This window comes from Balaenoptera borealis (genome assembly GCF_965194805.1).
Source record: "Balaenoptera borealis genome assembly, chromosome: 10".
NCBI classification, from domain to species: domain Eukaryota; kingdom Metazoa; phylum Chordata; class Mammalia; order Artiodactyla; family Balaenopteridae; genus Balaenoptera; species Balaenoptera borealis.
In genome coordinates this window covers 6,447,685-6,472,234 of record NC_138874.1, presented here as the reverse complement: position 1 = coordinate 6,472,234, position 24,550 = coordinate 6,447,685, and the positions used below count along the sequence as shown (strand labels likewise).

General features: G+C 39.2%; 1 protein-coding gene and 1 long non-coding RNA gene across 2 annotated transcripts in view; both read left to right on the top strand.

The window, feature by feature from the left end:
- The first annotated feature begins 1,129 nt into the window (after positions 1–1,129).
- On the top strand, positions 1,130–8,168 carry LOC309635907. The gene is made up of 2 exons (XR_014249098.1): positions 1,130–1,271; positions 6,371–8,168. It is a non-coding gene; the product is annotated as an uncharacterized lncRNA (long non-coding RNA).
- Positions 8,169–10,810: 2,642 nt separating this feature from the next.
- The window catches only part of LOC309604754 (uncharacterized protein), a 51,463-nt gene continuing 37,723 nt past the window's right edge, over positions 10,811–24,550 (top strand). The window contains exons 1-3 of the mRNA XM_082339686.1: positions 10,811–11,536; positions 12,622–12,757; positions 24,061–24,141. Of these exons, the coding sequence (XP_082195812.1) occupies positions 12,743–12,757; positions 24,061–24,141 (96 nt within the window). The 5' untranslated portion in view covers positions 10,811–11,536; positions 12,622–12,742. The remainder of the gene's footprint in view (positions 11,537–12,621; positions 12,758–24,060; positions 24,142–24,550) is intronic.

Here is a 24,550-nt window from a genome sequence, read left to right as displayed (position 1 = left end):
TCGCGGTGCGCGGGCCTCTCACTATCACGGCCTCTCTTGTTGCGGAGCACAGGCTCCAAACGCGCAGGCTCAGTAGTTGTGGCTCACGGGCCTAGTCGCTCCGCGGCATGTGGGATCTTCCCAGACCAGGGCTCGAACCCGTGTCCCCTGCATTGGCAGGCAGATTCTCAACCACTGCGCCACCAGGGAAGACCAAGACTTTTTAAAAATGGTCCACATCAAAAATATCTTTAAAAAAATATTGGTGAACTACTGTCCTCAATAAAACTGCGTTTGTCTTCCTAAGGAAAAAAAAGAACGAAAACTGCATGGCGATGACCCGTGCCCTTTTCCTACACTAATCACCAGGATGAAGAGTTCGAGATTGAATGCTTGTCAAATGAATTGTTCGTTAATTTCCCCAGCACAGTCTCTCCTTGGTGTTTTTTCATTCCTAGAGGAATTGGAGATGTGGTTTGTAACTAGGATATTCAAGTGGGAAAGGTTCTTTCAATTCCTAGGCAAGCAATTGGGAACAGTTTGTTAGCTTTCATCTGCCTGTACCTTGGAATCAGCTGAGAGAAAATCCTTTTCTATTCTCTAATGAAGAGGACAGACGAGGAGGGTGGGGTCTTTGGGGGAAGCAGCATGTTCAAAAAGCTGGATGAAAATTGAGTATCTGTCTTAAAAAAAAAAAGAAAAAGAATCTCTGTGACCGAGGTAGTAGACCTAATGGACCCCTACATTTTCACCCTAGGGACCATGGGCCTCATGGTGATTATTAGTAAACGTGATGCACGCTAAATAAAACTCCACGTGGCACAGTGTATTACTGACTGAAAACTGATGGAAGGAAAATAGAATTTTGAAAAAATTTGATTCCTGTAGCTTGACTCAGGTCGGTTGACAGCGGATAAATTATGATCACTGAAGAAATCTTACAAAGGCAGCATCTATAGTCAGTAAATTATGATTTGGACAAGAAAACGTGTCATTTTTTTTTTTTTTTAAATTGATTTCAAGTAAACCACTTTCAGGAAATTAAAAATAGACACGGGTATGCAGACCGGGGGTCCTGAGGCCGGGAGGCGCCCCGCCTCGCCCCGCCCCGCCTCGCCCCACCCCCTCCCTCCCAAGGAGCAAGTGCGCAGGCGTGAGCGGAGGCAGGTGAGAGGGCTGCGCCGCTGGGATGCTGGGGCTCCTGCAGACCCGCGTCCTGAGGAAAGGGAAGTTGGAGAGCGAGTAGGTGCCCACACTGTGACGCTCCCGGCGGGGGAGCAGCGCAGAGACGAGTAAGTGCAGCTCTACCCGCAGCCCCTCACCGCGCGACCCCGGCCGCCGCCCCCCGCCTGCCCAACAGCCAGGGGCCCGACCCCTCCAGCCCCGAGGAGCGCGAGCCTCCCTCGCTCCTCGGCTCCGGGGTCGCCGCCACCGGCCGCAGGGTGAGGACGGCGGGCCGGGGCCACGAAGGCGGCCGTTGAGCGGTGGGCGCCCCGGGCGCTCGCAGCCCTCCCTCGTCGGCGCCCCTCGGGCCTCCTCGCGGCGGGGCTGTCCCCACGCGCCCGGGGAGCTGGCCTCTGGGTCTGCGGACGCCGGACTCGGCCCCGTCGCCGCGGGCTCGCGGGGCCTGGACGGGGAGGCGCCGCGGAGGAGCCCGAGGACGGGGCCGCGGGGCGGGCGTTTCGGGCACGGCGGGTCCGGAGGGGTGCAGGGGCCTCTGCTCTCGGGGTGCGCGCGGGTGATGGGCGCGCGCACAGCTCGGGGATCCTGGACCGCCGGCCGCCAGGAGCGGTGTTCAGACGGGGGCCTCTGTGCCCTTTCCTGAAGCCCTCAGGAGGGTCAGCTCCAAAAGGCTGAAGGTTCGCTTTCAGCGTTTTCACCCTTGATTAACTGAAATGACTCGTAACTGACTCGCAGAGCGCTCTCTGGAGGGTAACGTGTGACTTACTAACATCTAACCAAAGTTAGAAATAAGGAAATTCTGTGCTTTTTATGTTTTTGCTTATGGAGGGCTTTTTGAACAGTTTATGTTTTTCTTGTTTGTGTTACTCTTTTCCAGCAACAGGTTGTTGCGAAGCAGCGTTACTCTAAATGAGCGTTTAAAATTTCATGTTTGAGTAGTTATCATAGGCGCTCAAATATTTGAAAATTCTAGCTACTATCGGGCTTGGTTGGGTTTTTTTTGTTTTTCTGGGGCTGTTTTGGTAAATTTTGCATGAAGAAAGGAAGACTTCCGAATCAGGGGAAATGTTTATTTCATGACATTCTGCTGTGCACTATTGCACTTTTGAATGTCTAATCGTAGGTAGATCTCAGATTGTCTCCAGCAAATGTGTATTTTGTTTGAGAATAGTTTGTTTTTTCGTTCTGTGGGTTTTTGTGTGCTATTTTATTGGTACAAATCTTCCTAGTTAGCAGGCCTCAAATCATCATAGAATGTACTTAAAACTAGTGATTGGTGCAAGAGTATTCTTAGGATAAAGTTTGAAGTTATAACTCTTACCACGTCCCCGCAATGTAAACATAGGCCACACCACCTGAGACTACAACCTTGGCTCAATTAGTAGAAATTAAAACTTTAAGAGAGAAAAAAAAAGAAAGGACTGAGGCTTTTTTAAACTCAAGCAGGCAGACCGTGAGATCTCCGTGTCTGTCTGGATGTATGTATGTCTGTGTGTCCAAGGTATGAAATTTTGTCCCTTTTTTTTTTTTTAATGTTTATTTATTTGGCTGCAACGGGTCTTCGTTACGGCTTGCGGAATCTTTTAGTTGAGGCATGTGGGATCTAGTTCCTTGACCAGGGATCGAACCCAGGCCCCCAGCATTGGGAGCGCAGGGTCTTAACCACTGGACCACCAGGGAAGTCCGTGTCCCATGTTTTCTTCTATGATTTTCATAATTTTAGTTCTTACCTTTATGTCTCTGATTGCTTTGTGAGTTAACTTTTTTAAAAATAATTTATTTATTATTTATTTATTTTTGGCTGCGTTGGGTCTTCGTTGCTGTGTGCGGGCTTTCTCTAGCTGCCGCGAGCGGGGGCTGCTCTTCATTGTGGTGCTCAGGCTTCTCATTGCGGTGACTTCTCTTGTTGAGGAGGACGGGCTCTAGGCACACGGGCTCAGTAGCTGTGGCTCGCGGGATCTAGAGCGCAGGCTCAGCAGTCGTGGCGCACGGGCTTAGTTGCTCTGCAGCACGTGGGATCTTACCCAACCAGGGCTCGAACTCACATCCGCTGCATTGGCAGGCGGATTCTTAACCACCACGCTGCCAGGGAAGTCCCTATTTGTGAGTTAACTTTTATAAATGGTGTTGGTAGGGTCCAGCCTCGTTCCTCTGCACATTCGTATCACATTCTACCAGCACCTTTTGTGGAAAAGAGTCTTTTCCCCCTGAATAATCTTGCTGTTCTTGTCAAAAATCGTTTGACCAAATATGTGAAGGTTTCTTTCTGGGCTCTGAATTCTATTCCATTGATGTATAATTCTGTCTTTATACCAGTACCAAACTGTTTTGATTCTTGTAGCTTTGCAGTAAGTTTTGAAATCAGGGAGTGTGCATCCTCCCACATTGTTTTTCTTGCTCAGAATTGTTTGGCTCTTTGGGGGTCTATTCAGTGTAAAGTGAATTTTAGGATGGGGTTTTCCATTTAGGATGGGGTTTTGATAGGGGTTACAGTGGAATTGTAAATTACAATGGGTACTATTGAGATGTTAGCAGTCATAAGTCTTCCAGTCCGTGAAAATGGGATTTGTGTCATTTAGTCTCTTTCACAAAGTTTGGCAATTTTCCTTGTGTAAGTCTTCACCTCCTTGGTTACGTTAATTACTAAGTAGTTTACTGTTTCTGATGCAATTGTAAATAAAATTGTTTTCTTAGTTTCCTTTTCAGATTGATCATGTTAGTGTATAGAAATAAATGATTTTTAATGTTGACTTTGTATCCTGATACTGTGCTGAATTTATTTATTAGTTTGGACATTATTTTTGTGACGTCCTTAGGATTTGTATGCATGAGATCATGTCATGTGAGAACAGAGATAATTCTGCTTCCTCCTTTCAAATCACTGGATGTCAGTGATTTATTCATTAACTTATTTATTGATCTATCTTTCCTAACTGCTATGGCTAAAACTACCAGTACTATGTTGCATAGAAGTGGTAAAACCCAGCATTCTTACATGCTTCCTGATCTCAGAGGGAAAGTTTTCAGTCTTTCACCATTGAGTGTGATGTTGGCTGTGGTTTTACATATATGGCTTGAATTCTGTCATGGTAATTTTCTTCAAACCTAGTTTGTTGAGTAGTTTTCATCATGCAGAGGTGGTTAATTTTTTCAATTGCTTTTTCTACCTTGAGATGGTCATGTTTTTTTCCCTTCATTCCATTACACCAATGCATTTTCCTAGGTTGAAACATTCTTGCATTTCAGGAATAAATCCCACTTGTTCATGGTATAGAATTCTTATTATGTAGATAGATATAAATAATTATTATATAAATAGATATATATGCGCTCCCAACCTCAGCTCAGGCTTCCCGAACCCTGGTAGGGTGGCAGGTGATGGCCAGGACACAGCACTGAACTACAGAAGTTTACGCCTCCAATTAGTCATGATTATCGTTATTACTAATCCATGACTGTTGTTTCACACAGTCGATGACTGTCTGACTGAGACCTGCTTTCCCCCATCTCCTGCTTCTGTGTCTCTCACATTCCACTCCTTCCTTCTGGGATTCACTCACTTCTTCCTTAAATACATCCTTCCTCACTTTCAGTGAGAGCCTGAGAGAGGCAAACTCTCTTAGTCTTTTTTATCTGAAAATGTTCTTATTTTGCTTTTATTCTTGAGTGATAGTTTAGGGAGAAAAATATACAGATGTTTTCTGTGATGCTTCCCTTGACATGAAGATGTCTTTGCTTTGTGTTCCTCCCTGAATTGTGACTGCTGACTGGGCTGCTGTTTGGTCTCACTGTGGTCTGCCTTCCCTGCTCTGTGGTAAAGCCTTCAATTATCTTTAGTATTCTACAATCCATTACTGTAGGGTGAGGTTCAAGTTTGTTTTTATTTTTCCTGCTCAGGACTGGAATCTGAAAATCCATGTTTTACAGTAATTCTAAAAGTCTTCAAATCCTGTGTCTTTAACACTCCTCCCATTTCTCATCGTAAAATCCCAGGGAATATTAAACTCTTTCTTTCTACACTTCATCTGTCTCACTGTGCTTGCCCTGTTTTTATTTTCCATTAGTTTATCTCTCCGCAGCATTCGGGTTCACTAATTCTCTCTTCAACCCCGGTTAACTTGCTGTCTAATCCACCCAGTAGTGTTCATATTTCCATGGCAGTGTTTTTCTAGTTTTAGAATTTTTTTTATCTTGTTTTGTTTTTCTAGTTTTCCTGGTATTTCTTTTCATGGTGTGTTATTCACTTATGATTCCAATGCAATCTTTTAGGTCTTTAACCAATTTACAGTAATTTCTTTTATAGTTTTATCAAATTACCTATTTCATGAAGGTGTTGGGGTTCTAATCCTCCCATTTGTAGTCTCTGCTTACTGTTGTTCATGGTGAGATCAGGGCATGTTTTGGTGATAGCGATTCTTTCTGGCTTTGGGGTTTTGACGTATACATGTTTTTTTCTCCTGTTAAGGACATTTCTAACTATTGCCATTTTTGTTGTGTTATTTTGGTTTTTAATTAGAAAAGGATATTGAATTTTCTTAAGTGCATTTTCAGGCCCTATGGAGGTGAACATATAGAATTCTTCTTAAATATCAAGTCTTTCATGTTCCCCCTGACACAAAGACTTCACTTACCACCCTAGTTAAAACAAAACGTCCCCCACTCCCCACCTCCAGCCTCTTCTTCTGTTTACTTATATCCATAGCACTTACAATCAGACACTGGCTGCTTGAATCACAGGCTGTCTTATTCCATTTGGGCTGCTGTAACAAATACCACAGACTGGGTGGCATATAAACAACAGAAATTTATTTCTCAGAGTTTTAGATGCTGAGAAATCCAAGATCAAGGCACCTACAGATTCTGTGTCTGCTGAGGGCCCACTTTCTGGTTCACAGGTGGTCCTTTTTTTGCTGGGTCCTCACAGATCAGAAGTGGAAAGGGGACTCTTTCTGGCCTCTTTTATGGGGGCACTCATCCCATTCATGTGGTTGCTGCCTTCTGACCTCATCACCTCCCACAGGCCCCACCTCCTAACATCATCACCTTTGAGGCTAAGATTCCAGCATATGAATGTGGGGCACATAAATATCCAGTCCACAGCACAGGCCTAGTGATTTTCCCCTCAGGAGGGTCTCTTTCTTGCTCACCCAGAGCCCAGACAGTAAAGCTTCCTCAGTGAGTAGAATGTTTCTAGTCACCCTTCTGTTAGGGGCACCGTCCACCAGCAGACCTGGCTTTCTGTGTGTGTCCATCCCTGATCCCTGCCTCCTCTCCCACCGAAAGGGAGTGAAACCCAGCCCCTCACCTGGCTCCGTGGACCAGTAGCAGGAACTTCACCCTGACAGCTGAAACATTGGGTCACAAACTTTTACCCGGTTTTCCCTTCTCTCTTCACTCCCAGGGCCTTTCCCTTTTCTCTCTTCTGAGCTGGGCCAGGCCATCCCATGTGTTTGCTCTACATCTTGCCCGGACCGGGAGCTGCCACATCCCTATCAGGTGCAATCTACCTTGTTAACAATGGGAACATGTCTAGGCCTTGAGCAGAAAATAGCCTTTTTTGGGGGTTTTTTTGTAATGTAGTTTTAAAAAATGTAATGTAGTTTTTTTCTGTATATAAAAAATTAATTCCGTTCTCCATTGTTTTCTTTTGAAGTACCGTTTTAAAAATAAAATATATTTAGGAATTCTGGGAAGTTGGTGTGATCATGGAAGCATAGTTTTTATGTTCCAGAATCTGCATATAAACACAGAGCATAAGACATTAAAACCGAAACCCATGGGCAATATTTACAACGAGACTAGATGACAAGGTATCCCCCTGTTACTGCAAAATACAACTGGGTGGACAACAGCCATTAGACTTGCTCAACATCACCCTAAGTGTGGGGAAAGCAGAAGGAAGCAACCGTGTAGCTGGACACATGAGGGCCGTGCGCATGCTCAGTACAGAGGCAGTGCGAGCCTGCGCGCGCCCCTTCCCAGGAGAGCCCCACGCATGAGCGGTGCAGGGACCAAAGGAGGAACCACAGCAGAGCTTTAAACTTGTGCCATGCAAGAGCCTGGCCAGGAGCTGCAGCTGAGCCTGGGAGAAACTTGGTTTACTCCACCAGTTAGTGAGGCAGAGGTCTAAGGTAAGGCATGAATGTCTTTGAATTCTCACACTGAGCCGCCAGGGCTCCTTTGGGACTGGATTATGCATGCACAGCAACTGCTGGGAGTGCTCTCAAATTAAGTAGGATGGGAACAGTAAAGACAGAGGACAGAGAAGCTCCAACTCCGTGCTTGGACCAGGGTGAGGTGAGAAAGGCACTGGCCTCGGGCACAAAATTTCAGGGGCACCAACAACTCAGTAATCAAGATGAATGACACTTTAATGCAATAATTATTCAAAAACTAAATTCAGTGTCAAAAAGTCCTTGATGAACAAAATATCAAACTTTGAAATAAAAGACAGAATCATTAAAAGTCCCATATTGAATCATATTGGAGCTGGAGGCAAAAAGAAAAGTCAGTAATACTGACCCTGTCTTCATTATAGTGTTTCAGGAGAGTGTTCCAGGAGCCCTCCTTGAGGTATCTACTGAAGAACCAGCTTCAGAAACCACAGTAACTAAAGAGACATTGCAATAAGGATTAGTGTGAACTGTAAATATATAGTTACTTCTAGAATTAAGATTAAAGGCGGGTTAAAAAGAAGAGGTTATGCTATGTAATTGCTACAGATTTGGGTCCTTGGACTCTTTAATCACAGAAATGGATAAGAGGCCGGAGGAGGAATTCAGGCAAGCCTTTATTGGGACTAGTGCTGGAGCACAAGGGAGCGAAAACAAGTAACAGGTGCCCTTGTTCACTCTTCTGGAGGGGCAGGCTACTTCCTTAAATGGAGTGAGGGTGGGGGCAGGACTGGTGGGTCAGACTGAGGTGTGGCTTCGGTGGCCTGCCCACCCCCTTGGTGGTGCTGTGTGAATGGATCATGTGCAGTACCCTGCTTTTGCTCCTGGCACCTCAGAAGCAGCAGTTGGTTTGTGGCCCTTAGTATCTTACTGTTCCCAACTGCCCCCAACTGGCATGCATGCAGCTATTTTTAGTCCCTTATAGTTGCATCCTATTCAGTTGCTGGAGGAGACGTTTGCCCAGGTACAAGTACACGCGTACAGGTAGAGGATCCCAGGTCCCAGACTATCTCAATGGCTTTATGTTCTGAGAATGTAGATATGGTACAAACAAAAAATGGGGAAGGGAAGGAGAGAATTTCATGCAAAAAAAGTTTTAACTCTTTTCAGAAGTCACAGCTTGTTCTGATATTGTACTGTTCCTAGGATATCATAGTTTTTTTTTTTTTGAGGTATAGTTGACATATAACATTATGTTAGTTTCAGCTGTACAACGTAAGGATTCATTATTTGTATATATTGTGAAATAATCACCATGGTAAGTCTAGTTGAGATCTGTCAAGATACATAGGTACAAAAATTTTTTTCTTTTATGAGAATTTTTAAGGTTTGCTTTCTTAGCAATTTTCACAAATGCAATATAATATTATTAACTATGGTCACCATGCTGTTTCTTACATCTCCATGACTTATTTATGTTATATTATAGCTGGAAGTTAGTACCTTTTCACCTTCACCCATTTCACCCCACCCACCTCTTGTCTCTGCAACTCCAATCTGTTCTCTGTATCTAAGATTTTTGTTTTCAAGATTCCACATATAAATGAGATCATGCAGTATTTCTTTTTCTCTGTGTTATTTCACTTAGGATAGTGCCCTCAAGATTCTTCCATGTTGTCACATGGCAAGATTTCATTCTTTTATTTGGCTGAATAATATTCCATTGTATATCTGTACAACAATTTCTTTATCCATTCATCCATCATTGGACACTTGTGTTGTCTCATATCTTGTCTATTGTAAATAATGCTGCAGTGAGCATAAGGATGCATATATCTTTTCAAATTACTGTTTTCCTTGTATCAGAAGAGGGATTGCTGGGTCGAATGGTAGTTCCACTTTTAATTTTTTGAGGAAACTCCATACTTTTTTCCACAGTGACTGCACCAGTTTACATTCCCAGCAACAGTGCAGAAGGGTTGCCTTGTCTCAAAATCCTCTCCAACACCTGTAATTTCTTGTCTTTTTTGATAATAGTCATTCTAATAGGTGTAAGGTGACATTTCATTGTGGTTTTGGTTAGCATTTCCCTGATAATTAGTGATGCTCAGCATTTTTCATACCTATTGGCCACCTATATATCTTTTTTGGAAAAATGTTTATTCAGTTCTTCAGCCCATTTTTTTAATCAGAGTCCTTGTTTGTTTGTTTGCTATTGAGTGGTATGAGTTCTTTATATATTTTGGATATTAACCACTTATCAGATACATGAATTGCATATATTTTCTCCCAGTTGGGATAGACCGTTTTATTTTGTTGATGGTTTTCTTTGTCATGCAGAAGCTTTTTAGTTTGATGTAGTCCTACTTGTTTATTTTTGCTTTTGTTTCCTTTGCTTTTGGAGTCAGATCCAAAAAAATCATCAACAGGACTGAGTTCAAGGAGCTTAGAAAAATGCTGAATAAAGTTGGAGATAGCAAGCATCCTTATTTTTGTCCTACTTTTAAGTTGAACACTGTCCATATTAGCTGTAATATTTGCTGTAGGTATTTGTAAAAATACTTTTTTAAAAAGGCAAACATACAGGCATGAAGAATACATAGTGGTTGCCAGAAGTTAAGAGTGCTGAGAGGTTTTTTATTTCAAAAGGGTATGAAGCAGTTTGGGGGGGGCAGTAATGAAACAGTTCTGTATTTTGACTGAAGTGGTGGTTACACAGATCTGTGCATGTGTCAGAACTCATAAAACTGTACCAAATAAAATGAACTTCTGTGTATATATATATATACATTTTAAATTTAAAAATTTTAAATCTCAGTAATGATATCTTACATGTTTTTACATAAACATTTACATTTCTTTCAATTCTCATAATCAACTTTTTCAAACACATATTATTCATTTGAATTTTCTTTTTTTATTATATTGCTGCTTAGTTCTGTAGCCCATTTTAAGTTTTTTCCTTCTATTGATTTAAAGATCTTATTAAGTAATACATCTTTTCTTTTATATAGTAAAGATATAATTTCCTGGTTTCTTTGCTTTTAACATCTTTTAAAAACTAGAACTGAGTTGTTTGCTATTTTTTATAATAAAATGTATCACATTAAATTTATGGGTTTCTTTCTGTCACAACTTCTCATCTCAATTTATTTTCTTTTACTAACTTAGTGGTTTACTTTAAACATTTCAAACCTTGAATCCATGTGAACTGTATCACATGTGATCTATGGATATAAACTTTATTCCCAATTGTTGGGAATGACTTGATGTTTGGAATACTTCATTCTTTCCCTCATTGTTTTGAAACGCTACGTTTATTATACTACATTTAAAAAACATTCTTAATCATGGCTGTTGTATTACCATGAAGCAGATGCCAAACTATTTTGAATAACTGAGCTATTATTATACGTATTGATATTTCTTAGGCAATTTTCTCCTTTTTGAAATGGTTTCTGGCTGTTAATTTAGATTTATTTTTATTCCAGATGAAGTTGAGAATGCTTTTGTAAAGTACACAATACTTTAAATAAAGTCAAGGAGAAATTTGTTGAGATTCTTATTGGAATTTTGTCCAAAATTTTTGAATCTTTCTATGAAAGGGTATATCTCCCTTTATTCAAATAATTTTAATGTCACAAATGAAAATGTTTATATAAATGACTGCTTTCTTTTGGATTGTGTCTTATCTACAATTTTCCTTTATTGCTTTCATGATTTTAATGAACTGGCTTTCTTGTCCGCCCCTCCTCCGCTTTTTAATTCCTGAACAAATCGCTGTTGATGGCGCATATTATTCTTTTATTAATGGGGTCTATTTCCCAGTATTTAAAAAAAAGTGAAATTGACAAACAGGTTCCCTTTCCTTGACAGCTCTGTGTGTAAATTTGCATTCTGGCTGCACAGAGAACTCAGCTGTAATCCATAACTTTTGGGGGAGTCCCTGACCGGCTTAAAGCTTAGGGAACTTAAAGCTCCAAACTTCCCACTGCTAGGTAAGGCTGCTCTCTCAGCCAATCCCGAGCCGCCAGTCGCGGAGGCTCAAGGGAAACAGACTTCTGACGTTCGGCGCAGACTGTCTGGCCCTGCGTGCGGGCCATCTGCGCATGCCTAGAGCCACCTTTGGCCTCTGCACTTCCGCCTCTGTGCACTGCAGCCTTTACTTCTGTTTTCTTCAGGCCTTGCGTGGGAAGCGGTTCCGGGGCTGGCGAGTCTATGCCCTCTTCTAGGGCCAGTGCTACACGACGAGGGAGAGGCGGGTGAGCCCGGGAGGGTTGGGTGAGGGCCGACGGGAGCCCTCGGTTTGGAGGGCGGGAGGGAGAAGGTCGGTGCCCGGTGGTGGGGAGGAGCTCCGCGGACCCCCGGGACGGCGTGAAGCTGGCGTCTCAGTCAGGAAAATGAATCAAAGCCCTTGCTTGACTAGCCCCAACGCTCAGCGGGCGGTGCTGTCCGAGAGGCCCCCTTTTTCAGGGCGCAGGAGGAGGGCTTAATACGCATGCGTGACGGGTGCAGCGAGACCCCCCGGGGTAGGAGGGCGGTGCTGCGGGGAGAACGCGCGAGGCTGAGTAATACAATAGTTAGCTTTGTACACATACCCGTGCCTGTGGTTCTCCATTTATGCTCTTTGGATTCCGAACTGCTCTTCAGTGATGTCCATCCCTTCATCTTGATAAACGTTGTCTCTCTGTTCTCCCTGCCCTAACATTCAGGAAGGGTGTTCAAGAATTATCCGGTTTTTGTATCATGTGATAGAATTTCTCTTTTTTTTGTTTCTGAAGATTAGTGCCTTGTTCAGATCAGTTAGTGGCGAAGACTAAAAGATCCGACTCCTAAGCCAGTACTGTTTACTTTTCCATACAACTAAAAGCAGTTTTTTAATGAAAGATCCTTTTGAGAAACAGCAACAAAGATAAATTAAAACACGCGTCTTTCCTTAAGGCACTGCTTTTTATAGCCTTGTGTGGAGTCACTAACCAAAGGTTTAGTAATATTAGTGGGGAAATTGATAAACAGCTTAGTTTTGAGTTTTATTATTTTTCTTTAGTCTTGAGTGTTTTTTTTTAACAACAGCTTTGGTGAAGAGTTAATGTTCCTTCATAATGTGTTTTTTAATTCGTTTTAACCAATTTTATCATTTAAACTTTTTTTGTGAACACCAGGGGAGATTTAAACTGTTAAAATATCCTTAGGAGGTAAATACCTAACTCAGAACAATTTTATACCCAAGAGCTACCTGATTATATTAGAGTCATATTAGGTAGGTGGTCTTCCACCATCTGTCTCCCTGACTCTTCTGAAGGTCAAAGGGACATTGAGGTTTTTCCTTATCTAGTGGTGTGTTTAGCTTTATAGGGAAGGAGAATTCAGGAGCTGCCACACAGGCCAGATCTTTCATGACCCCAGTCCTCCTCTTCTAACCCAGCGTATCTTGAGAGTTGTCTACATTTTTCCAAGAACAGCAGAAAATGAATAAATCCCAGGTAAGTTTGTTCATTCATTCCTTTATTTAACAATGGTTTTGTGAGATTTGTGAGAGTCCATATGTTAAGATGGAAAATTAGTTATAGATAAAAATCAAACTTAATAGAAAATGTAAAGTTCACAGATCAATAGCAGGACCAAATTGGCTTACAGATATATACTGATCATTATATAATGTATAGTTTCTAAGTTAATTTCTAAGTTGACCTGCAGATACGTTTCTGATGACCATGGCAGAAAGGGAGACACTGTATCTTGGATACAGACAGTTTCCTTTCAAGACATAAAGACATATCTTCTTACTGGAAGATATCCTTCTTCGTGTTAACATAGGGACACATAGTGAGTAACCTTCCAGGGACTCACATAGTGAGTAACCTTCCCTGAAATGAGTGCCTCAAATCATTCCTTCCTGGGAGTAAAAGGGTCCAAGAGAGGGTTCAAATAATCAGTTTTATGATAGTCTTATTAATTTTGGTATAAAACTTAGTGTGTTTAGATGAATAAATGGCCTGCACGCCTATTACAAAATTATTTTATCTTAGCCCAGCTGTGTGTACAAGTCCTGCAGCAGATGGTTCAAAGTTAAAGTCTCTGGTAAATGTTTCTGAGCTTCTCAGTCAAATTTCATCCCGTAGCATTCTGTCTTGGTTCTTCTCCACTTCAGAATCTATTCAGGTAAAGGTCACCAGTGACTTAATTGTAGTTGCCTTCCTTGAACAACTGCTACATTACCCTACTGACTACTCTCTCCTGGAAAGTCTCCTTTGTCCACTTCTGATATCACTCTTCTGATGGCTTTTTCCTGGCATCTTCCTCATTATGCCCCACAGTTCAGTTCTGAGTCTAGTTCCAAGTTCTACTGGTCTTCTTATTTTACCCCTTGTATGTACATTGGAAAAATATATAGTTAGCTGAACAATACTGTATATTGTTTTGGGTGCTTTTTAAAAATATGTAAATTATTTTAACATATGTATGATACACATTTTTCTCCCAATTCACTAATAATTTGAGATCTATCCATATGTAGTTTATTTTATTCCTTTTAAAGTTATATTTTCCCGTTCTAGGTATTTTATTGGTAGACATTTAGATAATTTCCATTTTTCAGTAATATAAACAGTGCTGCTATGAATATCCGTGTCATTCTCTCTGCACAAATACAAGTGTATCTCCAGACTCTAGAGCAGTGCTTCTCAAAGTGAGGTTCTTTGGCCAGAAGCAGCAGCAGCACCTGGAAACTTGTTTGAAATGCAGATTCTCATGCCCTATCTCAAACGTACTGGAAAGAAATTCAGGGGTGAGGCTCAGCAGTCTGTTTTAACACGGTGTTCATGTGATGCTGATACCTGCTGAGTTTAAGAATCACTGCTCTAGTGTTCTATGATTAGTATTTTTGAGTTATAGGATATAAGGATTTCTAATTTTTCTATGTACATTGTTATTCATTAGCAGACTACTTTTCTTCCCTCCTCACCAGATATAAAAGTTATTTCCTCAGTAATGGGTGAAAAACTTCACTGTTTAATTTTGTGACTGATTACTGAGGTTGTGCAGTTTTCATAAATTTATGGCTTTTCAGGTTGTTTTCTTCCACTGAGTTTTGTAAGCATTCCATATGTATTCTAAATGTAATCTTTCGTTATAATTGTTACTAATTATCTTTCCTCAGTATGTTTTGTGTCTTTTAATTTAATGGTATATTTTCTGTAACTTTTATATTGTGATACAATCCTCCTGTGCTTTCTATTTATTTTTGGCTGCATTGGGTCTTTGTTGCTACACGCGGTCTTTCTCTAGTTGCAGCAAGCGGGGGCTACTCTTTGTTGAGGTGCGCAGGCTTCTCTCAGCGGTGGCTCCTCTTGTTGCAGAGCAAGGGTTCTAGGCACACGGACTTCAGTAGCTGTGGCACGCTGGCTCAGTAGTTGTGGCTCGCGGGCTCTAGAGTTCAGGCTCTGTAATTGTGGCTCACGGGCTTAGCTGCTCCGCGGCGTGTGGGATCTTCCAGGACCAGGGCTCGAACCTGTGTCCCCTGCATTGGCAGGCGGACTCTTTTTTTTTTTTTTAATTAATTAATTAATTATTGCCTGCATTGGGTCTTCGTTGCTGCACGAGGGTTTTCTCTAGTTGTGGCGAGCGGGGGCTACTCTTCGTTGTGGTGCGCGGGCTTCTCATTGCGGTGGCTTCTCCTGTGGAGCACGGGCTCTAGGTGCACGTGTTTCGGTAGCTGTGGCATGCGGACTCAGTAGTTGTGGCTTGCAGGCTCTAAAGCACAGCCTCAGTAGTTGTAGCGCACGTGGCATGCGGGATCTTCCTGGACCAGGACTCGAACCCATGTCCCCTGCTTTGGCAGGTGGATTCTTAAGCCCTGTGCCACCAGGGAAGTCCCTGCTTTCTATTTTTCATTCTGTTTTCTTTACCCCAAGGGCCTAATGAAATTTTTCTTTATTTTGTCTAAAAATACCAAGCATGTTTTTAAAAAAAATATGTAGTATCTTAATCCATCTGGAGTTTAAAAAATACTTGTGTGTGTGTGTGTGTGTGTGTGTGTGTGTGTGTGTGTGTATATGTAATGTGATTAAAGGACCTAATTTTATTTTGTCTGTCTGTGAAGAATAAGCAGCACAATAAAAGGATAACACTTCCTGACCAAGCACCAATAAAACAGATTTGAGTGGGAGTGCCTGCCATATTTCTTCATTATGCATGCTGCTGGCTTGGACTGGGTAGACTTTGTCATGTTCACAAAGTATTCACTGAGTCTTATTAAGAATGAGAGTTTAATTTTTCCAAATGCTTTCTTAACATTTTCTGGGGGATATTTCCACATTTCTTAATAACTAATCTTTGTGTTCTGAAACAAGGCCCACTAGGTCAAAAAGCATTATTCTTTTAATGATCTGAATAATTCTGTTCATCAGTATTTTTTCCATAAACTTGTCTATAGTGTTATTATTTTAAAATGTTTAATCTGTTGCTTTTTATTTCCAACAGTTTTTCATTTGTGACTAATTTTTATTACAGATATGTATTTATTAGTCTTTCAGGGAACCAGCTTTTGGCTTCATTGATCTATAATTTTCATTAACTTCTACTTTTACCTTTATTTCTTGCTTCAGCTGTCTTTGGTTATAGGCTATTTTTTCCAACTTTTTGTTGAAGATAAGTTTATTTTAGAGCTTTTAAGCGTATGCATTTAAAGATGTAATTACCCTCTGTGTACCACTTTAACTACAAAATCCAGGTATCAATATGTAGTGCTTTTTTTTTTTATATGCAGGCTTCAGTTTCTATTCTCATGCCTTCTTTGATCAATAAATTAAAGTGTATCTTAGTTTTTAATAAATCTTATTTCTATATGTATAGCAGGTTTATAGAAAAGTCACAGATCTTAACTATAGAACTCAATGAATTATTACAAATCCATTGCCCATGTAACTAACACATAGGTCAAAACAGATATTACTAGCACTCCTGAAGCTTCTCTTGTGCCCCTCTCAACATCCCAATACCTCCCTGGTGATTCATTTACATATAATCTGTGGCTTTAGTGGAGAAGTTCAGTAGTGAAGTGACAGAGACCATTGGGCCCTCAAAGCCTAAAATATTTACTGTCTGACTGTTTACAAAGAAAAGTTTGCCAATTTCTAGATTAGTTTATTAAGTTTGTTAGTGTAGGTGTTATTTGTGTCCGTTTAAAATTAATTTTCCTACTCCAAAGTCGTGGGGTTAATCTCCTTTGTTATTTTAAAAATATTTATTGTTTTGGCTTTCACATTTATGCCTGTTTTAATGGAATTGATGTTCACTTTTGTATGTGGAAGACATCAGGTTACTTTTTTCCCCATGCAATTTATCTATAATCATTTTTGAAAAATGATTTAACCCACTGTTTTGTATCTTAAAAACTGTGTAAAAAGAAAATTCTCTGTGTGATGTCAGATCTTTGAAGTTTGTTGAAATCTGCTTTGTGTCCCAGACTGCGGTCAATTTTGGTACAAAAGGTCTGTGTAAACTTGAAAAGTATATATATTCTGCAATTTAGGGTGCATTTTTTCCTTTATCTTTAGCTGCTTTTAAGTTTTTCCATTTATCTTCAGTCTTTTTCATAGTTTTCAGTTCCCTGTTGAAGTCATCCATCTTGCCATCGTTTTTTCCTTCATTATTTTAACCACAGATTAAACAGATTGTTAAGTCTCTGTCAGGTAATTCCAACACCTGAAACTCCCATGTGTCTAACTTAAGCTTGAGTTTTTGGAAAAAATATACTAAGTTATTCATTCAGCAAATATTTTTTGAACTTTAGTTCAAAATTATAGACTGTTTTTAAGTGTTTGGAAAACATAGTGGAAACAAAATAATCTGCTTTACTGAAACCTAGTTGGAACCTGGAGTGTTCTGGTTGGACATGCTGAATTACTCTCTTAATAGACTGGTGTGAATTGAGATTGCCGAAGTTTTATTTACAATTTTGTATCAGAATTAAATATGACCTGTTCTTGACCAATATTTTGTTTTGGTATTAAGTATGTGATAGTTATGTATTTTCCTGTGGCATGGGCTGTTTAAATTACGTGGGTTGTCATTTTATTTATTGCTGGCTAGACTTTTAATTCTAAAAACATCTGGCACTGGTGGTTTTTTTATGGTAGATCTTTAAGATCTTCAGTTGATTTTTTAAAAAAATAAATTTATTGATTTATATTTATTTATTTTATTTTTAGCTGTGTTGGGTCTTCGTTGATATGCGCGGGCTTTCTCTAGTTGCGGTGAGAGGGGGCTACTCTTCATTGCGGTGTGCGGGCTTCTCATTGTCATGACCTCTGTTGTTGCACAGCACGGGCTCTAGGCGCGCAAGCCTCAATAGTTGTGGCATGTAGGCTCAGTAGTTGTGGCTTGCGGGCTCTAGAGCTCAGGCTCAGTAGTTGTGGCGCACGGGCTTAGTTGCTCCACGGCATGTGGGATCTTCCCAGGCCAGGGCTCAAACCCATGTCCCTTGAACTGGCAGGCGGATTCTTAACTACTGCGCCACCAGGGAAGCCCTTCAATTGATTATTAAATCATATTTCTGGCTTTTGATCTTTAGACTAATTTTCCATCTATTTCTAAATCAATTTTGGTAGTTTCTTAAAGTTTCTAAAGAAAACATCTGTATTCTCTGGGATTTCATATGACATTTTCTTTTGTTTTCCTACCTCCTGTATTTTCATGGATATGTGAGTGTGTCTTAATCATAGTATCTTTATACTTAACAGTAGTTTTTTCCTTATGTTATTGGCCTTTATGATATCTGGTGCCAAAAAGAAAATTACCCAAATTACAGTAGGTCCCTTACATACGAACCTTGAAGTTGTGAACTTTCAAAGATGCAAATGTGTGTTCGCATGTCCAGTCATGTAAGTTAGTTCACATGTCTAGCTTACATTGTCACGTGTAGCTTGCCCTCCGTCTCCTATTGCTGACTATCCTTCAGCTCTACTATTTCCCACCTCCTCTCCCTCCTCCAGTCAGTAACTCTTCTTGCCTGTTCACTCAGTGCCAGCCCCTGGATGGCAGCTGTTGTACTGTACTACTGTACTTTTCAAAGGACTGTACTGTAAGATTAAAAATGTTTTCTTTATTTTTTGTGTTTGTTTCTTTATGTATTATTTGTGTGAAAAGTATTATAAACCTATTACAGTACAGTACTATATAGCCAATTGTGTTAGTTGGGTTCCTAGGCTATCTTTATTGGACTTACAAACAAATTGGACTTACGAACATGCTCTCAGAACAGAACTCGTTCATATGTAGGGGACTTAGTGTATTTCTCTTCTTGGAGAATCATCTTTGCTCATTTAATTCTTTTGGCCCTCAGTGTTACCTTATCTCATGTAAATATAGCCAAACCTACTTTTATTTTACTTACATTTTCTGCAGCATGTTTGATTTTTGCCCATCATTTCATTTTCAAATTTTCATGTTCTTTTCTTACAAATAACCTGTGGCAGGTTTTGTTTTTCAAGTCAGGTATGTCTGTCATCGATAAGAAATTTAGCACATTCATATGCCATTTTATAGCTTAGTTGCTGTTTTTGCTATTTAGTTTAATGTATATCTTAGTATGACATCATTGATATTTTTTATGTTCTTTATATTATATTTTTTGTCACACTTTCTGGTTCTTTATGCACTGCTAGTCACATTTATTTTCTTTTTTTTCTAATTTGGTAGATTGCTGCTTTTTGGTTCTGATTACCAACACATTAGTAACTGTTGTAATTGAATCTGTATTTCTTTATTAACATATGTATGTTAAATAATACTTTCTCATTAAGATCTTTTGATTTTCCATTGCTCGTCTTTCATCTAAGCTAGAGAAGAACTTCAGAAAAATTTTGTATTTCCACGTCACTCCTAAAAAAGTGCCTTGATTTTGTTTTGATATTTCATAATTTTTTGTTTTGGGCTATTTGTTTCACGAACAGTGTATCAGTTTTATTTCAGAGACTTTCAGTCAAACGGATGTTGTAAATTCCAAAAAATATTTGTATTTTTTTCCTCAGTTCATTGAAGTAAAGTGTACATAACTTAAGTGTCAAACTTAAGTATCCCATGAGATTCCCTGGTGCTCCAAGTTCCTCATTATTCTGACTTCTGTTATTGTTGATTACTTTTGCTTCTGTGTATGGCTTTCACTCGATATAGTTTCTGTGAGATTCATTCTTTTTGCTAAGTATATCTACTTCTTTTCATTGCTGTATAGTATTCTACTATATGACTATGCTACCGTTTATTTCTCCATCGTATTGGTGGGCATTTGGGCTCTCTCTAGGTTTTGGCTATTATAAACAAAACTGCTGTGAACATTTTCTACAGGCCTTTGGTTAAGAAAAACACACATGTTGGGTGTATAACTAGGGGAGGAATTACTATATATGGCTTGAGAAGAAATTCCCAAATGTTTTTCCAATGTGTATATGTTTACTTATACTCCCACTAACAAGGTATGAAGGTTTCAGTTGCTTCATGTTCTTGCCAATATCTCCATTTGGTGTTTTCTGACTTTTTCGTTTTGGACATCTAAGTGTGTATAGTGGTATGTCATTGTGGTTATCATGTGAGAGTAAGATAGGGTGTAGGCAGTAGATAGGGGCATGCGGGAACTTCTGGATTTAAGGTAAAGTTTCGTTTCTTGACCTGGATTCTGGTTCAGTGGGTGTGTTCACTGTGAAAATTCATTGAGCCATTTGTACACTTAAGTACACTTGTGCATTGTTTTTGTATATATATTATACTTCAATAAAAATTACAAAAATCACAAAGAAAGAGGTGACAATGACAAATTAAGTTATCTAAAGAAATCTGAAGAATAACGTTAAGCTAAAACCAGGAGTCAGAATAAGATTACTTATTTTATACATGGGGATTAGGTCAACAAATATAATTGTATCAACAAATATAATTATACCAATAAATATAATTATATCATTGTACATATTTCAGGTGTACAATGTGATGATATGATATGCATATATATTGTGGGATGATAACCAGGATCAAGATAATTGACACATCCATCACCTCACATAGTTAACTCTTTTTTTTTGATGGTGAGAATGCTTGAGATACACTCTCAGCAAATTTCAAGTATACAATACTGTATAATTAATTATAGTCACCATACTGTACATTAGATCCTCTGAAGTTATAATAACTGAAATTTTATACCTTTTAACTTACATCATTCCATTTCCCCATTCCCCCAGCCCTTGGCAACCCCCGGCAACCCCCATTTCATTCTCTTTCTATGAAATTGGCTTTTATTGTTGTTTTTGTTGTTATTTTTAGATTCCACATATAAGTGCTACCAGTAGTATTTTTCTTTCATTGTCTGACTTATTTCACTTAGTATAAGTCCAGCCACATTGTTTCCAGTGGCAGAATTTCCTTCTTTTTATCGCTGAATAGTATTCCATTGTATATATTCATTACATTTTCATTATTCATTCATATGTTGATGGACCCCTTAGGCTGTTTCCATGTTTTGGCTATTGTAAATAATGCTGCAATGAACATGAGGGTGCAGATATCTCTTTGGGATAGTGATTTTGTTTCTTTTGGGTTTATACCCAGAAGTGGAATTGCTTGATCATATAGTAGTTCTATTTTAAATTTTTTGAGGAGCCACTATAGTGTCCTCCATAGTGGCTGCACCAGTTTACATTCCTACCAGCAGTGCACAAGGCTTCCCTTGTCTCTACATCCTTGCCAGCATTTGTTATTTCTTGTCTTTCTGATGATAGCCATTTTAAGGTGTGAGGTGATATCTCCTTGTGATTTTGTTTGCATTTGATGATTAGTGATGTTGAACACCTGTTCATATACCTGTTAGCCATTCATATGTCTTTGGAAAAATGCTTATTGAGGTCCTTTAACCATTTTTCAATTGGATTATTTGCTTTTTTGCTTTTGAGTTGTATGAGTTCTTTTTAGATTTTGGATATTAACCCATTATCAGAAACATGTTTTAATATTTTCTCCCTTTCTGTAGGTTGCCTTTTCAGTTTCTTGATTGTTTCCTTTGCTGTGCAGAGGCTCTTACGTTTGATGTAGTTTTACTAGTTTATTTTAGCTTTTGTTGTCTGTGCTTTTGGTGTCTTATCCAAGAATCATTGCCAAGAACCATGTCAAGGAGCTTCTTCCCTATGTTTTCTTCAGGGGTTTTATGGTATCAGGTCTTATGTGTAAGTCTTTGACCTATTTCAAGTTCATTGTTGTGAGTGGTATAAGATCAGGGTCCAGTTTTATTCTTTTGCATGTGGATATCCAGTTTCCCCAACACCAGTTACTGCAGAGACTGTCCTTTCCCCATTGTGTATTATTGGCACCCTGTCAAAAATCAGTTGACTACATAAGTGTGGGTTTATGTCTGGGCTCTTTGTTCCACTTGACCACAGCTATTTTTATCACAGATAAGTCTCCCTTTTCCTGAAATTAATATTCACTTAATGTAACTTAATTGGTTCTTTATTCATTCTTCCAGAAACCATTTATGAATATTTATTATGTGTCCTATTGTGTGCCAGAGGCTGAGGATTCTAAGAAGAATGAGATATATATTTATAACTCCTTATAAGGAGAAACTCTTAGAATTATGTAGGGCATTAAAACAAATACATAATTTTTGTATTATTACAAGTCCTACAATAGAGATGTAAACAAAATCCTGTTTTGTTTTCCTTAGGATTTTTTTCTGGTCAAAAATAAAAAGAAAGAAAACGTGGGCCTTTCAAGCTTAAGATAACTGTTTTCTACATTGAGTGATTTAACCTATTTTCATTTATTGTTGTTTGGTTTTAGTCCTTCCATCCCACGGTATATTTATTTGTACTTTTTCTTGTTGGTTGTTCATTACATGTTTTATTTTATTCTGTTTTGTTTTTTCGACGCTGAGCTTTACAATGCAATATTCTGTTTTAACATAAGATACCTAAATTTTATCATCTCTCTCCACCTTACCTCTTCGTAAACTTATGTTACTTTACTTCTCACTCAGTGTACTCTCCCTCTTCAGATATTTAAGGAATCTCAGCCTTGGTACTCATGATATATATCTGCATCAACAGATAAAAAGATTTTACTTACATGTTCTTTATTAGCAGCATAAGAAAATGTCACAGCTTCATACCTTTCCTTTCAGAAGGTATAAATTATCCTGTTGCAAACTCCTACAGCTGCTGGCTGTCACTTTACTAGCATCTTGTTATTGCTGCTTTTATGAATTCATTCACCATTTCATACATGCCATTTTCCTCCTTGTTTGCATTCTGGTTTTTTTGGTTTTGTTTTTTGCTATGTCATAATTCAGTAAAGTGTGTAAGGTGCATTCATTGTAACTGTATACTGCTTTTTTTAAAAAAATAACACATATATGTCCTAGTAACTACCAACTAGGTCAAGATATTTAACATTTCCAGCACCCCTTCAGGTTCCTTTCTGACCTTTCCAATCTTTAACAACTCCCCTTCCCTTATGTGGCACTGTTCTGTCATTATTTGTTAATCTTGTCTGTTATTGAAACTTAGATGTATAGAATTAGTGTGTACACTTTTATATGAGGCTTTTTCATTCAATATATGTTAGATTCACCCATGTTGCTGCCTGTACCAGTAGTTTATTCCTTGTATTACTGCATAGTGTTCCACTGCATGAAAATACTACAATTTACTTACCCATTCTCCTTTTGAGAGGCATTTTTTCTTTTTATATCTAGTAGCTTTTTAGTTATAAAATTTTGTATTTTTTAGTTTTTACTATAGATATTACAGTTTGCGTTTGTGATGTTGTTATATGTAATGAATATTTATTTGGTGTTCCTCCAGAATTCCTTAACTTAGCTCCTAAAACTCTAATAATATCCCTAAGAGCTGTAGGGGCATCTGTTGTTATAATATTTAGTTTTTGTTCCCAGTTCCTGAAGTAGCTCCAGAGAAATTAAGGTGGAATTGGTGTCTTTTGTTGTTCATAACAAGCCGCTTTCAACCACACCTGAGTTTGTGTTAATGAGGTGACTTTTGGAATGCCTCTAAGAATGAGGTACGGGTACCAGGAACACTAACCATGTGATTAGAGGGTTGGAACTCTCTGAGGAGGGGTGAGGGGCTGGAGGTTGAATTAGTTGCTAATGACCTGTGCTTTAATCTATCATGACTATATAATGAAACCTCCATAATAGTCCTTGAATTTATGGGATTCAGAGAGCTTCCAGGTTGTTGAACATGTGGAGGTACTGGGAGGGTGGCGAGCTCTGAGAGGGCATGGAAGTTCTGTATCCTTTTACCCATTCTTGCTTTGTGTATCTCTTCTTTCTGGGTGTTCCTGAGTTGTATCCTTTTATAATAAACCATTAATCTAGTAAGTAAATCATTTTCCTGTGTTCTGTGAGCCACTCTATCAAATTATTGAACCAAAAGAGGAGGGTGTGGGAACCTTGATTTATATCCAGTGGTGAGATGTACGGGTGACAATCTGGATTTGCAATTCGTGTCTGAAGTGGGAGTGGTGTTGTGGGACTGAGCCTGGGATCTGACGCTATAGTGTCAGAGTTGAGTTAATTCCTTGGAGTGGGAAAAACTCCCACAATTTTGGTGACCTGAGTAGAATGAAACAGAGGAATTGAGCTTTTCCTCTACAGTTTTCTTATTTTTGTCTACTTTAATAGTGCTTTACCACTTGACAGGCAATACAAGAATCTTAAAACAGTTTAAGTATCCTTTTACTAGTGTTTTGCTGTATTTTACTTTTGTGTTTGTCACAGATTCCAGAAGACATCACTTGTCGCTTCAAAGTCCATTTTCAGTTTTCTTTATTACTTCCCGAAGTTTTGTGCTTCCATCAGGTATCATTTTCCATAACTGTAGTATTTCTTGTCTGTGTGTACTGTTGATAACTTTTTCAACCCTTATGTGGAAAATATATTCATTTCAGAAGAATATTTTTGCTGGATTTGGAATTTTCTAGTGGCATTTTTCCTAGCTGCTTAAAATGACGTTCCATTTTTGTTTTCTTATTTGCAAACGGCCTATTCAAATTTTTACCCAGTGTCTTCTCATTTTCATAGTTTCTGTTGGAAGGGTTTGCTGTCAGTTTAGTTACCAAGATGACTTGCCTTTTTTTTCCTCGTTAATTTATAAAATGTCTTTCTTTATTGGGGATAGGACTTCTTTGTCAGGTATATGTATTCTAAATGCCTTCTCCCACTCTGTGTGTTGAATTTTTATTCTCTTTCTGTCATTTGATAGGGGTAG